Below are 18,591 nucleotides of genomic sequence, written 5' to 3'. Positions count from 1 at the left end.
TCTGGCCCCCTGATTTCGTTACTCCATCAGTGGAGAAAAGACTTCTAGGAGACAGATCTTTAGGTGATCCCTGAAGGAATCAACAGTGGATGCAGACTCATGCCTTCAATGTTCCTAGGACCCACATTCAGTGCCTAGTACTCAAGTCCTCAGTAAGATTTTCTTTTTATTTTTTTTTAAGATAGATTTATTTATTTATTTATTTATTTATTTATTTATTTATTTATTACATATAAGTACACTGTAGCTGTCTTCAGACACACCAGAAGAGGGCATCAGATCCCATTACAGATGGTTGTGAGCCACCATGTAGTTGCTGGGATTTGAACTCAGTACCTCTGGAAGAGCAGTCGGTGCTCTTAACCACTGAGCCATCTCTCCAGCCCCTCAGTAAGATTTTCTGAATGAATGAATGAATGAATGAATGAGTGAATGAATCAGATTAATGACAGAAAAATCTAATGTCTTTTGGTTGACACTTTAATATACATCTGAAAAGATACTCTCTCTTACTGATTGAAAAAAAATATCCTAAGAGATTAGAAGCACAACCTTCCCAAAAATGACCTTTGTGATTTGAAGTTCCTTGAGAAAGATAAACTGTTTCCCCAAACTGATTGTGGATTCATGATTGTGGAGTCAGAACATTGCAGATTTAGGGTCAAAATCATCCTGGGCTTTCTTTAACCCATTAGTAGCCATTTATCCGTATCTGATCTTCCACCCTTTTGTAAAGAAAAAAATTACTTTATGTGTGTGGGTGTTTTGTTTGCACACCAGAAGAGGTTATTGGATTCTGTGGGACTATAGTAGTTACAGATGGTTGTGAGCCAACATGTGTATGCTAGAATTGAACTCAGGACCACTGGAAGAACAACCAGTGCTCTTAACTCCTGAGCCATCTCTCCAGTTTCTAATCTTCCATCCTTTATTCTTTTAACTTTTAGTTAAAACTTGTGGAGGCTGGAGAGATGGCTCAGAGGTTAAGAGCACTGGCTGCTCTTCCAGAGGTCCTGAGTTCGAATCTCAGTAACCACATGGTTGTCTTATAACCATCTATAATGAGACCTGGTTTTCATTTCTGGCCTGCAGCCATACATGCAGCAGAGCATTGTATACATAATAGGTAAATACATTTGAAAAAAAATTGTGGAGCTGGAGAGATGGCTCAGTGGTTAAGAGCACTGACTGCTCTTCCAGAGGTCCTGAGTTCAAATCCCAGCAACCACATGGTGGTTCACAACCATCTGTAATGAGACCTGATGCCCTCTTCTGGTGTGTCTGAAGGCAGCTACATTATACTTATATATAATAAATAAATAAGTCTTTTAAAAAAATTGTGGATGTCATTAAATTGAATCTGAGACCCTTAGCATACAATTCCCTGCTGTAACTGCCTGCCTGGTGTTCACATTAAAGTACTAAAGCACTGTTTTATGACTTTAAAAAAAAAAAAGGATTTACTTTGTGAGCCTGAGTATACATGCACACGTGCATGCGACACACACACACACACACACACACACACACACACACACACACACACATTGTGTATATGTATGCCACACTGCTGTGGGCACCTGCAGAGGCCAGAAGAGGACTTGGGATGCTGTAGTGGAATGGCACTATTAGGAGATGTGGCCTTGTTGGAGTGGGTGTGTCACTGTGGGTGTGGCCTTTAATATCCCATTCCTAGCTGCCTGTGAGTGAGTATTCTCTCCAAGTTTCTTCAAGTGAAGGTTAGGACTCTCAGCTCCTCCTGCACCGTGCCTGCCTGGATGCTGCCATGTTTCTGCCTGGATGATAATGGACTGAACCTCTGAACCTGTAAGCCAGCCCCAATTAAATGTTGTCCTTATGAGAGCTTCCTTGGTCATGGCGTCTGTTAGTAAAACCCTAACCAAGACAGATTCCTAAGAACTATAGTCACAGGTGCTTGTGAGACGGCCAGTGTGGTTGTTGGGAACTGAATTAGGTTTCTCTGTAAGGGCAGCAAGCACTTGTAACCACTGAACCATCCCTCCAGCCTCCCCACCCCTTGTTTTGTGACAATAAAAAGGCCATGTAACCCCTTGTAACTACTGTGAAACATGTCATTTGGGTCAACTTGAATCCATGTCCTGGATAATATCACTCATGACTCAGATCAGCATAAATTCTATTTGCTTTGGAAAAGAGCAGTGCTTTGTGGCGCCCCCCTGCAGGAGGAGACAGGGATTTGGCACCGAATAATTACAGAGAAAACTCTGTAAATGCAGTTTTCCAGGCAGAAGACCTTCGGAAACCACGGACCGCTTGGCATACTCATGAGGAGACGTTTGGTTACTCTTGTAAGTAAGACGGAACCCTATGTGTTTTCTCTGCTGAGTCAGTAGATCACCTTGAAGTTGCCCTTTCTTTGGATAAAAAAGTGGCCAATTTGTTTTAAAAGACAGAAAAAGCCAGAACTTAGTAACTTTAAAAAATGTAACATTTATTTCATGCTCTTGTATTTTCATACAATCATCCTAAGTCTTATGGTACAGCTTTATTAAAGATAGCAAATCACTCTCACCAAATTTCAAAATAAAGCTATATATTAAGCACTTTTAAGCTTGTTTAACAGTACATATGCGATCTTTGATGGCCAACTTCATTTTGGCATACGGCTCATTTGTCCTTTTGGTACTGCAGTGAAGAAATATACATCTCACCTGAAGTTCAGGTGACAGGAAATCATGATTAACGTCAATCATCAATTTCAGCCAGTCAGAAACACCGCAGTGCTCTGGAGTTATTCTAATCATTTCTAGTCAAAGTAAAACAGAATTCTTAGCAGCCAGAGCCAGTACCAAGGGTTTAAAATAGGCCCTGAAAGTTGACGATCTCCGAAGTATGTTTGATAGGAAAGAAGGTTTGGAAACTCAAGAATCCCATTTGAATAGAAAGCAGCGATGTTCTTGATCTTGGTGTCTGTCCTTCCAAAGCAGAGACACCTGTCACGTGATAGTGTGAAGTCAGCCACACCTCATCTATGCAAAGATGGCTCATCTTCCTCATGTTACCTTCTCAACTAGTCTCCCTAATTCTTATGTCTTTTGGGTATCACATGTAGCCCAGGCTAGCCTTAGACGGGGTGATCCTTCTGCCTCTGCAGTGCTGGGATTAGAAGTATGAGATTTTAGACCTAACAAATTAGTTTTTAGATAGGGTCTCTGTGTGTGGACTCAAATTCCATTCTCCAGCATGCATCTTCGTGCTGTGGGCCATCCCACCCATTCGTAATTCAACTTCAGAAGGCAGAAACAGCCAAAGAGATAATGCGGTTTTCATTTTAATAAAAGAGGCCCTTCTAATTTACATACTGTGCTAACGAAGAAACAAAAACAGACTGTCTTTCTATCATCAAAACATAAACACCACAAACAAACATCTAAAAAAAAAAAGTCTAGAATTTCTTGTCTAGTTTTGTTTTTGAGACAAAGTCTCTGTAGCCTAGGCTAGCCTCTGCTTCCTGAATGCTGGGATCATAGGTGTGAGCGATCACGCCTGGTTTTGAAAATATATTTTCTAAGGGAACGAGAAGGAATGTGTCCAAGGTGTGCAGGTAAATGTTATCTCAGGCAGTGAATAAGTAATCATTGTTTCCTCCCTGAAGATCACAGACATACAAATCCACACGAAGACCAAACTCCATTTAACTAGGCATGGTAGCTCGGTCCTCTCATTCAAGTCCTCAGGAGGCTGAAGCAGGAAGCTTTCTGTGAATTTAAGACTAGCCTGTGCTACACTGTAAGTTCCTGGACAACATGGAACACATACAGAATAAGACCATGGTATTTAAAACAAATGACAATAGCAGATGATTCTCCCTTCTCTTCAGAGATACCTGGTGTCACTTTTGCTTTGAGCACATCTTGCCATAGGCCCGTTTCCGCTGCATGACTCTGTGCTGCAGAAGAATCCACTGCAACAGGGATGGAAGGCAGGAGACTCAGAAGGAATTCAGCCAAGCCTCACAAGTCTGGGTATAGCCCAAGATCGTTTTATGCCTCATTCATTAATCAAATGAAATGATTAAACTGTGTTCTACCCGGCCCACGCCACACTGACATTTTAGGACCCATGGGCTCTGAGGGTTTCACTATAAACCAGCCTGCAGGTCCACTTCACTCTCTAGTGGCTCGGTAAGAATCTGAGAGAGTCTACAGCCTTCAATAACTGCATTCAACTAATAATGGCTCCTTCTCTGAATTTATTTTTAGAGACTTAAAATTGGCCACAAATTCTATGCAAGTCTTCTCATAAAAGGTAGTGTTTATTTCTCCCTTCCTGGATTCTGGGCTCGTTTTATTTATTAACATATTTTTAAAGTATTTATTCACTTTAATTGTATGCATATGGATAGTTTGGATATACCTATGTTTGGGCACCATGTGTACCCAAGAAGGTCAGCAGAGGGTGTCAGATCCTGTGTCATTAGAGCCACAGTTAGGCATGAACTGTTACGTAGTTCTAAGAAGCAAGCTTGGGTCCCCTGGAAGAACAAGCCAAGCTCTTCGTCACTGTGTTCTCTCTCCAGCTCAGTGATAGTTTTTTAATTGGAAGTCAAAGTGTCCAGTCTCTGAGCCGCAGGAGAGAAGGCTGCAGGCTGTCTCTAGATTGTTGGAGCTACGTGACCAGGAACTGTGGCTTGCAGAGAGGTATGCCATGTACGTTAGACTTCTATCGCTGTAACAAGATACCTGTGATCATCTCATCCGATAAAGGGAAAAGGGTTATTTTAGCTCAAAGTTTTCGAGATTTTAGTCCATAACTGATTGGCCCCATCTGGTACTACCTCTCCACTGAGGCACGTGGTAAGTTAGGGCATTGTGTGGGAGCAAACGGTGGAACCAAACTGCTTGTCTCAGGGCCAAGAAATATTCAATGAAAAGAAGCTGGGGTCCCACAGTTCCATCAGGGGCCAACCCCCAGTTCCCTGCGGTTCTCTCACCAGGTCCTACCACTTTCCTGTTTGCATCTTTGAGACAGTATTTCATGTGGCCCAGCTTGGCCTGAGGCTTGCTCTAAGGCTGTCGGTGAATTCCTGATCCTCCTGTCTCCACAGAGCCCCTGCCACCCCGAGTGCCGAGATGTGCGGCTGGTTCTATCACGTCCAGTGATGGCCACCCTAGTGGAAACAACATATTAACACATGGGACTTTGGGACACATTCAAGACATTCAAGAATCAAATGACAGCAGTCTCCAAGAGGCCTCAGCCAACTTGCTTGCTGAACACAAACACAAATGTGTGTGTGGACCTACTGTGATTTTTGGAGCAGCGGGTGGTCACACTAGCTGGATGCTGACAGCCCACGGAGTCATGAGCAAATAAAAGGTGCTGTTGTGCGGTATAATTTGGGAGTCACCCATCAGGAAACAGTAAATAGCTAATGTGCTATTTTGGGTAAGGAACAGGTAAAGGCTAGACTTTGGGGACCAAGCACAGTCCCCATTCTGCAGATGCTGAGGGTTTACTGAGGGAAACAGACATGTGGCTAAGCAAGGACATTCTAAAGGTCATTGTGCTCTAATGGAGGTTTGGATGGGATTTATCGGTCTGTAGAAATTTGCAAAATTTAGAATAGGAACATCTTTGGGGATGTGGCAAAGATTTCTCTAAGATGACACCCGAAGGCGCTAACAATTTTTTTTTGACCAAAGAGAGGGAAGTAACATTCTAGAAATAAGAGACCACACTATGAGTCTGACTGAGTCTGACAGGGTCCTAAAGGCTATTGAAATATTAATGAATTATTTTATCAGGCTGTGTGTATTTGCATGTGGGCATGAGGGGGGGGGGAGAATTCCTTGAGGCAGGAGTATTAGTTTGAGCACAGCCCACGCTACATTTTTTTTTCTTTTTTCTTTTTCTTTTTGTGCTTTTGAGATAGGGTTTCTCTGTGTAGCCCTGGATGTCCTGGAACTCACTCTGTAGACCAGTCTGGCCTCAAACTCATAGAGATCTACCTGTGCTTGACTCTGCCTCCAGAGTGCTGGGATTAAAGGCATGCACTATGACCAACACCCTGTCTTATAAAAAGTTTCCCCCTCCGGCACTTGGACTTTAAACTGGGAATGAGAAGAACCAAATAAGAAAACAGCTGAACTGTTCGTCCCTCCCTCCCTGACAGAGAGGGGCTCCTGTGGTGTTGAGTTTGGCTACAGGGAAATGATAGGATTCAGGGTTCAAGGCAAAGGGCATTTGGAGGTGAGCAGCAAGAAGGATGTCGTGCCCCATGGGCATTCTTGCTTTCTTGTCAGCCAAGGAATACCAAAGACAGAGAACAACCGAGATTCATCTTCTAAGGTGTTATCATACCGAGTATGGGTCTGTGTGCCTGTGATCCCACATAGGAAGTGCAGGATCAAGAGCTTGACCTTGTCTCAAAACAAATCAACAATCAAAACAGATGGAAATTAAAGCCATGTGGCAAGGCCTCCTGCTTAGTACCTGGGCTGTTTTGAGCATGTGATGAACCAACCGATTTATGATTGGTTGATCATCTATAAAATGGATGATGATGGTCCTGACCTCTCCAGCCAATAAAACAAGAACAACAACAAAATAACCATAAGGTTTTAGCACAGCCTGGAGCAAAGACTGAACATAAGGCCTCTGAAAAGGAAGTCTGGGCAGATAGGCAAGGGGTTTGAGCACTGGAGAAATGGGCTGTATGGTACATGGTAGTTCCAGCAGGTGCTTCAACCTGAAGAACATTGCATTTGCTCAGACCTAGTCTCCCTACCTGAAACATGAAGGCAACAATGTCTAACTTAAAAGGGTAAATGGAGGAGTGAGGGAGAATACCCTCAATAAATGCTACAGCACAGAGCCTCACTCACAGGATAAACAGACATGGAGAGAATCTCTCTCAAACAAAGACTGACAACATCAATGTCGGCTGTCCCATGGCACTTCAAAATCCTACACTTTTCTTACTAAAGTTAGAAAAGTTAGATTAATATACTAATAAAATCCATTCCACTAACACCAATACTGAATGACTGCATCTCATTAAGAAATCACCCAGGCATAATACTATTATTTTGTTAATGCCTAATAAGAAAGTAGATTCTCTGTTCAAAATGCATTAGGTAAAATGGCTCTCGTTTGGCACTTTGAGGAATATCCTCTACATACCAATACCCCAAATGCACTCCCTTGACCATTTTCGTTGTTTGTATGTTTGTTTTGACACAGGGCCTCCTGTCTCAGGTCTTTTTTGAACACATGATCTTTCTGCCTCCACTTCCTGGTGTGGGATTACAGAAACACACTCCCTTATCTGGTTCAAAGGAAGTCTCTTCTAGATCAAAGAAACATGCGTAAGTAAGGCGAAGCAATCTAAACCAAGATGGAGCTTTGCAGTGGCCAGCAGTTCCCTAAAGGAGCAGCACAGCCCGTGCCGAGAGAAGGCTTGTAAAACTCCAGGCTAAGACGGCATTTGGAGTTTCAAGTTTTGTCACACAGAGGCCAAGTCCCTTAAAGTGCAGTCTTGCCAGAGGCTTGACTTTGAGTCTTACACGGTATGGACAGACCTCTTTGCTTCCACAACCGGTATGTTCTAAATGAACACCAGAAAGCAGCTGGAGCTGACCCATAAGGCAAAACCACGCAGGCCCAGGGAAAGCAAAGAGAGGCAGGCGGTTGCTGGTGGTGTCCCTTGTCTATTCCCGCCACCCACAGCACAGTGGTCTGTTTTATCTTTCACCTCATGCCACAACTGAAACAGGTTGAGCTGAAAGCAGCTGATAAGGCAGACACAACACAACACAACAACAAAAATCCAAAACTTAAAAGAGGGGAAGAAAGCTACTTTGTGATGATGGCTTCTAAGCTGTTGAATGCGGAAGGACCTTCTTGGAAATTGGTGTCAGCTGGTCACATTTCTGGGGATGCAGCTTTCATTTTAAGCTAGGTGAAATCTAGATCTACCTAACAGACTCAGGCTAATTTTGCTAAAACCTTTTTTTTTTTAATTAATGTGGGATGTCACTGTGTTGCCCAGGCTGACATCACCACCAGCACTCAAGTGATCACCTTCCTGCCTCAGTAGCTTAAGTAGCCCAGATAGCGGATGCTCGTTCCTTATTTCTGCTACACAAACACAGTAGACATGACGTAAACCCTGTAGTAACTATTCCATGAACTCCTAAAACTGGCATTTTTCCGTGTTGCTAAGTTGGTTTTACAACAACTTCCTGCAAACATGAGAAGCAATGACTGAGAACTATAAACTAGGCCTCTAATAAGGCAATTCCACCCCATTGTCCTCTACTGTCCTACACTGTTGTCTACACTGGCCTGTGTGTGCACGTGTGCGTCTGTGTAGTGTACGTGTGTGTGTGGTGTGGTGTGGTGTGGTGTGGTGTGTGTGCACGTGTGCGTACATGTGTGCGTGTGATGTGTATGCGCTTGTGTAGTTTTGAGACAGGCATTCACACTGTTAGCTGATGCTGGCCTTGAACTTGCAGTATTTCTGCCTTGCCTTCCTGAATGCTGGGATTATAGACTTGAGCCACCTTGCCTTGCTGTGTTTTGGTTTTTAAAGATGTGTTACCCGGTTCTTCCGCATTCAAACAGCGTATGAAAGTCAAGGTGTGTACAGTCAGAGAAAAAGATCTGTAATATCCCAATTGTCCATTTGCCTGACAGTCTTGCCCCGCCACTGTTGTGTTGTTCTGGGACAGGGTACAAGCGGGGGTGTCCTCTTGCTCAGCATTCTAACTCCTCCATGACTTCCATGACAATCGTCCTCGGGCCTGTCAGAATCAGGTTGCTCACGGTGCGGTAGTCTACATTCAGCACGTTGAGGCCGTTCACCGAGACGACAAACTGACAGACCTGAAGGAATGATGGAAAGAAAGGATGTCAGTTTGGGTTGATGGATACCTCTCGGTTGATAAACTGCCTGTCTGGCATGCCCACAATCCCAGAGCTGAGGGGAGGGGGCACAGGTGGTAATTCTATGCTACATAAAACGTTCAAGGGAAACCTGGGATAAATGAGATCCTGTCTCAGATACAGATGCACACACACACACACACACACACACACACACACACACACACACACACACACACGGGGGGGGAGACAGACAGACAGACAGACAGACAGACAAAGTAACAGCTAGAGACAGAGCGAGAGAACATAGAAGGAGGAGGATGCTCAGGTTTTAAAGGGGCTGCCATTCCAGCATGAGGACCAGAGTTTGGATCCCTGGGAACTCATGTGTGGTGGTTTGGATAAGAATGTCCCCACAGGTTCCTAGAGTTGAATATATAGTCACCAGGGAGTGGCACTATTTAGAAGGATTAGAAGAAGTCAGAGGTGTGGCCTTGTTAGGTGTATCACTTGGGTTGGGGGATGGGGAGGGGGAGGTGGTCCTGACCTTGCTTCCTCCTCCTCCTCCTCCTCCTCCTCCTCCTCCTCCTCCTCCTCCTTCTTCTTCTTCTTCTTCTTCTTCTTCTCTCTCTCTCTCTCTCTCTCTCTCTCTCTCTCTCTCTCTCTCTCTCTCTCTCTCTGCCTGTGTACCAGGATGGAGCTCTCAGCTACTGCTCCAGGGCCTTGTTTTTTGTCATGAAGATAATGGACTATGCTTCTGGAACTGTAAGCAAGCTCTCAATGAAACGCTTTCTTTCCTAAGAGTTGCCTTGGTCATGGTGTCTCTTTGAAGCAATAGAACGGTGGGTGACTAAGACATCACGTAAATGCTGGGTGTGGGGGGGCAGCTCACCAATAAGCCCATACTTGCAAGGCAGAAACGGAGACTCCTGAAACAAGCTGGCTGGCCAGATGAGCCAATTCAGTGAGCTCTAGGTTGCTTCAATGAATAGGGTGAAGATCCATTGAAATAGAATCCTGATGTCAACCTTGGGTCTTCATAGACCCAAGTATGTATACACAGACACATGCACACATGTAAATACACATGCATACACACATAGACAGGGGGGAGAGGGGAAAGAGAGAAGAGGGCAAGAGCCAGTGAATGGGAGGAGGAGAAAGTAAGGCAGATAAGAGATGTGAAGGCAACGCAGAGCCTCTGGCTGGGATGATTAATCCAGTGATGTTTATCTGTGAGTCTCACCATCACAAGCCTGTAAGTGCATTTGACTGGATCGCTGCCATATATGCCTGTGTGAAATACTAAAACCATTGGGAACCCACCATTTCCTTTCTTATTGATTTCTGGCAAAGTAATATCAATATAAACTTAATTTAAAATTAATATCAAGTCCAAAAATATCTATACCTATTGCCGCCACACACCCAAGCTGGAAAACATCAGAATCACAGCTTTAGTTCTCATTGAGAGAGAGAGTTCCAGGATATAAAGGCCCTCATTTGGAGCTCTGTTGTAGATCAGTTGTTAGAGCAATTGCCTAGGTTTCATTCCCAGAACCTTATAAGCTCAGTGTATGGTACTGTGCGCATGTAACACCAGCACTTAAGAAGCAGAGGCTGGACAGTCAGAAGCTAAAGGATAACCTTGGCCCCATAGTTGCGTTGGAGGCCAGCCTAGGCTACATGAGCCTGTGTCTCAAAAAACAAATAAAACCAAACATGCATTCCTCATTCGTAAAAATACACAGGTTAAAAATGTTTATCCACTTAGGTTCAAATTACACGATGAATGGAAAACATTCCTGAAAACATCACGCAAAAACATCACGCAAACACTAGACTTTACTAATTTCTCTCCCTCTCAAAATGGTCATTTCCTAGCCAGTGTTTGGTGGTGCACACCTTTAATCCTAGCACTCAAGAGGCAGAGGCAGGTGGATCTCTGAGTTCAAAAGCAGCCTGGTTTAAAGACTAAAGTTCTGTGACAGCCAGAGCTGCAGAGAAATCATGTTTCAAAAACCAAAAGAAAGATGATTTCTTCCATTTTCCTTCATGGTTACATGAAAAACTGAACAGAAAGTAGAATGTAGTAAGCAGAGTCATATTTCTTCAGTAAACACCTGCTGCTGCTGCCATGAGCACCCCAGCATTTCTACTCTTTAATCTTTGTTACTGGAGTGTCTTACCCAGACAACCATCACTATTTCTCCATTCCTATCCTCAAAGCTCGTCATCAAGGATTCAGGGCACGTCTAGTATGTAATCTACAGTTTTCAACCCTGGTCAAGGTCATAGTGATAGTTGAGGTTAGGCTACCTGATCATAGTCCAACTGTAACAGACCCGTGAGCACTTGCAGCCATTAGCGCTGGAGCCGTGAACATTGGAGCCATGAGTGCTTGGGGCTATGAGAACTTGGGGCATTTTAGCACTGGCTTCACTAGGCTGTTCACTTTGCTTTTCTTCTGCCAAAGAATGAGTGGAATGTCACTCCCTCCCACTCACAGTGCTGGACTTCAGTTCTGTGTTCTTTCCTCCAAAGGGCTGCCTTTGTGTTGTTATACACGGGAAGGCAGAAACTGCCAGCTAACCCTTCTCAGGCTCCTAGAGAGTATTTGTGTCTCGGACATAATGTGTCTCTGGTCATATCAGTCATTCAGTCTTCACCACAATTATGCCTCGGCTGTCCCACCCACATGGTTTGTCTTAACTGGCCAACACTTGACAGTTAGGACCTTCATGTAGAAGTCTAGATAGATTCAGGTTTCTCTGGAACAGAGTGGATATCTCATTCTTTAACGTAACTGTTAGGTCTGCTCCAATGCCCAAGGGGTGATGGTGCACCCCCATAATCTGAGCTACTTAGGAGATTGAGGAGGAAGGTTTGAGAATTCAAGTCTTGAGAGAACTATATAGTAAGAACCAGACCCCACAAATCCAAAGAACAATGGATGTGGATTCTGAGGAATGATAGGAAACCCAGCATTTAACTACAAGCGTTTACTACAATAGTAAGTGTACGGCCAGCCAGGACTGCATGAGACTGTATCTCACAAAACCTACAAAACAACACAAATGATCAAAAAGCATACAATGTTGATGTTAAGACTCTTTCAATTATATAACAAGACTTTTATTCAAGTAAGCCTGATAAGCACAGTATCTTAGTTTTCTTAGGGTTTCTATTGCTATGACAAAGCACTATGACCAAAAACAAGTTGGGGAGGAAAGGGTTTATTCAGCTTACACTTCTACATCAGAGTCCATCACTGGAGGAAGCCCAGAATAGGAACTCAAACAAGGGTAGAATCCTGGAGGCAGGAGCTGATGCAGAGGCCAAGGAGGAGGTACTTTTTGCTGGCTTGCTTTACACGGCTTGCTCAGCTTGCTTTCTTATAGAACCCAGGACTACCAGCCCAGGGATGGCACCACCCACCATAGGTTTGGCCCTTGTCCATCAATCACTAATTAAGAAAATGCCGTAGCCTGACCGTACAGAAGCATCTTCTCAAAGTTCCCTCCTTCTAGATGGCCCTAGTTTGTGAGTCATGTAGCCATATGAATAGCCATGATACACGGTACAGGTACATAACTGTAATCTAGCACACTAGAGGTTGAGACAGGAAGACGGAAAGTCTGAGCCCATCCTGGGCTACGAAGAAAGACCTTATCTCCAAGAAAGGAAGGGGGAAAAAGAGAGCTAACCATACTGTCTACATATAAGAAACAATTACTGTACCTTCTCTAATATTCAAACTCAGGATCAGTCAGGTATACAGAGTATATTTGAGGTCGTACAGTGAGAGCCTATCTCAAATTTAAAACCTAAACAACAAAAAACAACAAAGTCTCTCTCTCTCTCTCTCTCTCTCACTCTGTGTGTGTGTGTGTGTGTGTGTGTGTGTGTTGTGTGTGTTTGCTTTTCTTGCCCCATTTTCCTTCTACTTTTAAATTACCACAATTATATGCTTTCAAAAATCAGGTTAGGGGCTGGAGAAATGACTCAGTGGGTAAGAACGCTTAAATGCTTGCTGCAGAAGAATGGACAGAAGAAAGGCCCAGCACCCAGGTGTGTGAGCAGTGATTCTGCTGCTTTGATAGGGAATCTGCTTGTAAACCCTAAAGGTCCTGTTCCCAATTGGTACTTGATCAATCAATCAATAAAGATGCGAACGGCCAATGGCTGGGAAGAATAGGCAGGATTTCGAGGTTCCCGCAGGCAGACTAGTAGACAAAGGAGGAGAAAAGATTCCTTCATTTTTTGGAGGGAGAAAGAGCCACCAGCCATGTGAGATCTTGCGTGGAGTGGTCATTGGCCCTGACTGGGGTAGCAGGTGGGAGACTAGAAACGTAACTGAGCTGGGACTAAAGGTAACTGGGCAGCTAAGCTGAGGGCGGGGTTACTGCTGTTGAGCTGGCGGTGAGGATAAGAGCGTGTTAGCTTAGAAGTGTCCCCCATTGATCTAAAAAGCATATCAGGGCTGGGGATTTAGCTCAGTGGTAGAGCGCTTACCTAGGAAGCAAGGCCCTGGGTTGGTCCCCAGCTCGAAAAAAAAAGAACCAAAAAAAAAAAAAAAGCATATCAAAAATAAGTTAATGTGTTTTACCCGTGGATCCAGGGTGGCTCCTAGGCTGGTAGCACAGTCTGTCCAGAGCTTAAAGGAGAGTAGCAAAAACTACATGGGTAAAAGGTGGGTATGGCCTCACATGCCTGTAACTCTCACTGTTGGGAAGGGAGAGACAGAAGAATGATGGGGGTTCCACTGAGCTCCGGGTTCCCTGAGAGAGACCCTGTCTCAAGGGGTAGAGTGGAAAATGATACAGCAAGACTTCCAGTATTTTCTTCTGATGTCTGAATACATGCATGTCAATCCTATGTGTGCGTGCGCACACACACACACACACACACACACACACACAAAAGATAAGAATAATCTCCCACTTTTCCAGTTCTTAACAATCATTTCTCACCAATAACATAAACTGAGATGATATTTCATATCTTTTCCCAGAATAAAGAAAAAAAATGCTTTCAGAACCTTACTCATGCTTGTATCTACTGTGGTATTTTTAGAGTCTGGCTGTCAGAAAGACGTCATCTCTCCGTAAGTGGCCTCAATAACCGTGGTTCAAGCACTTTTCTATATCCTGTTGCTTAAATGTTCCTAGCTCCACAGGTCCCACCGTGTACCCGTGAGGTAACTCATGGCGGTGGGCTTTTCAGTTAGCACCTTTGGTACACCGTGCTTTCTTTGCAAATCAACACACATTACAAGTGAGAGCAGGAAGCACACAGCCTGGAGGGAAATTAATACTTCTCTCTGCTAACAATCACATCTCCACAAACACACGGAATGAATGACTGGTGCTGGACAGGTCACTTTAGGAAAGTAATTTCTCCCCACTGGGTTGGAGGCTTAGATGTCCACCTACAGAAGTGACTGGTGAAGTAGTGATGCTGGTGAAGGAGTGATGCTTCCCTTTCCTTTGTATCTTTCTCAGACACACTTATTTGGAAGATTGTATTGCAGCTGACTCATTCCCTCAAGGACCTAGAGCTCTGACCTCCAAACGAGAGGAGTCAGAGCTCATCCTCACTCATGAAGACCGAGAACAAACCTTTCTGTGACACATGAAGCCGAGATTAGGACACAGTTCCTAGTAAACAGGCTCAGGAGAGAAGCCTCATGCAACCGCGCCGGTCGTTAAGGGTTAACAGGATGAAGGAGGTAGCACCGAGTACATTTCAGGGTGTGACCAAGTTGGGAAGAACATCCAGGCAGAAGTCCAGCCTTCCTTCTGATGGGCAGCCAAGTTAAGTAAATCATCCTGCCTCTTCATTCCTCTCTTCAGCAGGCCTGGCAGATGTGCCATACCGCCCAGAAAGATGGAGAGTCCACAGGATTGTGCAACTGTCTACATGCCCACACATGGTGGGAGCCAACCACAGTCACTGCTGGTTCAGCAGAAGCAGGGGTGAGACGGAGATGCACGCCCACTGCCCCAGTGTTTCCTCAGAGCCTGGAAGTCTGCAGTCACCTATCGCACTCCCAGGAGGGCCGCATTCAAGCACACGCAAGCAGACACAGATGTGAAAGTCTGGGGCTGGAGAGATGGCTCAGCTGTGAAGACTACCGGCTACTCCTCAGGAGAGTCTGGGTTCCCAGGACCCACATGGGAGTTCACAGCCATCCACAAGTCCAGTTCCAGAGGACCTAAGGCTCTCTGCTGGCCTCCTCTGATATTATATGTATAGGGTGCACAGCCATACATGCAGCAAACCACCCACATACATAAAATAAAAATAAAATGTCAAGAAAAGGGAGTAAAGTGGAGACGCCTGATTAAATGACACGGAAAGCAGAGCCAAGGTACTAAGTGAGTAGGGCAGTAGGGCATCATGATACACATCAGTAATTCCAACATTTGGGAGGCTGAGGCAGGAGAGATGCCATGAGTTTAAGGCCAATCTGGGCTACAACCCTGTCCCCCAAACCAACCACAAACAAACCAAAAATCTTCAAAACCAAAAGCAAAAAAAATGTGGAAGCTTTTCCTAGAAACCCTTGCCGGGAATCTAGCCTGTTGCCTTTTAAATATGTCTCAGAAAGTGCATGAATTAAGGAGACAAGTCTGAAGGCCTAGCTCTGCACCCCATTAACACGGCTTAGTTATCCCTGCTCACTGCTTTGCACTGCTTAAGAGAAAAGCGTTTCTTCTAGGCTCCGTCCAACAGTTACCTAGCAACAGCCAGGTCCGAGCTATGGAAGGACTGATGGCTATTTCTGGTTGTCAGCTTGACAACATCTGGAATGGGCAATCCAGAAATGGAGGGCATATCTGTGATCCAGGTCTTGAGGCTAAAAGACAGGTTTCTGACCTGGACCTTGACATGGAGATCTTGAAGCACAGTGGCCACAAAAATCTTAGGTCCAGGCTAAGGTAGTACACGCCTTTAATTCCAGGAGACTGAGGCGAGCAGATCTCTGAGTTCAAGGTCAGCCTGAGACAAAGCAAGCTTTAGATCCAGGTGTGGTGGTTCACATCTTTAATCTGGGTCACACCTTCTGCTGGAGGCCTACGTGAGGACATTGGATTGAATGAAAGCCTCACTCTTCTTTGACTGCTTGCACTTACTTGCTAGCACATCTGCTGGAACCTACTTCCACAAAAGACCAGCTCAAACAATTAGCCTTGTGAAACCAAGCCAACTACTAAATTCTTTGACTTCCCATTCACAGGTGCCCATTGTTGGGTTAGTTGGGCTACAGACTGTCAGTCATTGCAGTAAATTCCCTTTATAGAGACATTCCATACATTCTGTGACTCAGACAGACTGCTTGGCCTCTGGGCTCTCTGCCACAACCCCTCTCTGTGCTCCCTGTCTCTCTATGTGTTTATGGCAGGTCTCTTCACTTTTCTCTCCCCCTCCCCCCTCCACTCCTCTCTGCCTCTCTCTTTTTCTGTCTCTGCTCTCTTCTCAACCCACCTTCTCAAGCTGCTACCTCGGACAGGGATGCCTCAGCATGGGCCCGCTAAGGCACCCCCTCTTGCCACCACTTTATAAAACATATCACATTATTTACCCCTAGTGAAAATGTGATAAAGTTTGGCCAGCAAGCTCCCCAAAGCACATCACTTATCTTAGTGATCAATGGCATGTTCTCACCTCTGCTACCTACCGGCATTGTCAACTCTACTCATATAGGCTTTTGGGTGTTGTTGCCGTCTTCCTTTCATAACAGAAGCAGGAGAGGAGAAGATAGATTAACCATGCCATCTGTCATTTGTAGGTGGGCGAGAGGTGTGGGATCAGGTGATGCTCAGAGCATGGATGATACTGTGGTCAACAGTGTTGAGAAGTGAATACCCTAAGACACTTACCTCAGGATTCTCATATTGTCTCCTTTCTTCTCTACCCGCCCTCCTCCCGCCCCCAACTGGGGCTTCTCCAAGAAGTGTAAGGGAAACTAAGTGTAGGGACCAGGAAGTTAAAACCTAGTTTCAGGGGCTGGAGAGATGACTCAGGGGTTAAGAGCACCGACTGTTATTCCAGAGGTTCTGAGTTCAATTCCCAGCAACCACAGGGTGGCTCACAACCATCTGTAATGGGATCTGACACTCTCTTCTGGTGTGTCTGAAGACAGCTACAGTGCACTTATAAAAAAAATAAAAAAATCTTAAAACAAAAAACCCACCAACCAACCCCAGTTTCAGACCTGTACCCCTGAAGCTAAATGTTATTTTAATTCCTAAGCAGGAGTTCCCCTACTGGATATATTGAGAAGGAAAAAAAAAAAAAAAAAAAACTAAACCAAAAACTTTATCTTTAAGAACTTTAAAGCATTTTTAATCTCTAAAATCCTATTGTTTACTTTTCATTCTTGAGACACTGTCTTGCTGCATAGAGCTGGTTGGATAAGGAATTTGCCACACAGACCTGGCTGGCTTCAGACATGTACTGCTCAGGAGCAGTGATGGGATTAGAGTTTGCACTGCTGTGCCCAGCTTTCGGCTCTAAGATGTTCAGCGGAGAAAAGGAATCAGGTTTCTACTTAGTGATGAACTACACATTCACCAAGAACAATGTCCTAAGCTGGTTGATTACTCACGTCCAGAAACAGGCTAGGCACTTGCTTTTACTACATTTGGAAAAAAAAAAAAAGGTATTCTTCCTAGGAATGTAAATTGAAGTAGTTTAGAACAATGTAAATGAAAGAACACCAAAGGCTCTCATGCAGTAATGTGCTGTAGGCTTATATACGCCTTAAATAGTACAATCGAAAAGTCCTATTACAAAAGCTAGGGTCCAGCAAGGCAGTGTAGTCTTACTGTAGCCAAATGTAAAAGAGCTAAACATCAGGAAACGCATCCACACCTGGGCATCTGCCATGATCAAGGTGGCAAGGCAGAAAAAACAATGAAAGGTTCAATCCACCAGGAAGACCTAACAACCAGCAGCCTCTGTACCTGACGACAAAGCCCAACAGCAGGTAAAGCAAAACCCAAGGAGCTCAAGAGACAATGGGTGACTAAATAATGCTAGTTGAGACTGGCTTTCAACAATGGAACAGGAATAAAGGAGAGTTGCATTCATGACTCACGCGCGCGCGCACACACACACACACAGACACACAAGCAGGCACACACACACATGCACACACATGCAGCCACTCAGCAGTTTCCCTCTCGGGTGTGCACCTCATACCGTTATTATAACAACCGGTTCACAGCAGATGGCTCAAAAGCCAATTCTTGAATTGTGGTCACACTAACAGTTCACACTGTAATAACCGCAGATACATACGAACTTCTAAATCTCTATGTGGATCATAAATTGCTTTAATGTCCACCTTGTACATTTCTAGTTGTAAAATTTTACAGAAGTGGAAATTTTATTCTTTCTCCTCTCTCTCTCTCTCTCTCTCTCTCTCTCTCTCTCTCTCTCTCTCTGTAGGGAGGGCATCTGAGGATGACCTTGAACTTCTGACCCTCTCAGCTCCACCTTTTAAGTGCTAGGATTGCAGAAGTACACCACCATACTTGGTGGCTTCCATTAGGGAAATGGAAGGCCTTTGACATGCTCACTTCATTCAGGCTTGAACACTCTCTCTCTTACACACACACACACACACACACACACACACACACACACACACATTAATTTCTTTTATTTAAAACTAACAATTCATAAAGGAATCATATTCCTGTCCATTAG

General features: G+C 44.4%; 1 protein-coding gene across 2 annotated transcripts in view; it reads right to left on the bottom strand.

Moving 5' to 3' along the window:
- Positions 1–5,833: 5,833 nt before the first annotated feature.
- Deptor (DEP domain containing MTOR interacting protein) overlaps positions 5,834–18,591 on the bottom strand; it is a 138,556-nt gene continuing 125,798 nt past the window's right edge. For both annotated transcript variants that reach the window (XM_032915560.1, XM_032915557.1), the window contains one exon: positions 5,834–8,871. In XM_032915560.1, coding sequence (XP_032771451.1) covers positions 8,743–8,871 — 129 coding nt within the window. In that variant the 3' untranslated portion in view covers positions 5,834–8,742. The remainder of the gene's footprint in view (positions 8,872–18,591) is intronic.

This window comes from Rattus rattus, chromosome 1 (assembly GCF_011064425.1).
Source record: "Rattus rattus isolate New Zealand chromosome 1, Rrattus_CSIRO_v1, whole genome shotgun sequence".
NCBI lineage: Eukaryota > Metazoa > Chordata > Mammalia > Rodentia > Muridae > Rattus > Rattus rattus.
This window is presented reverse-complemented; position numbering and strand designations above follow the sequence as displayed.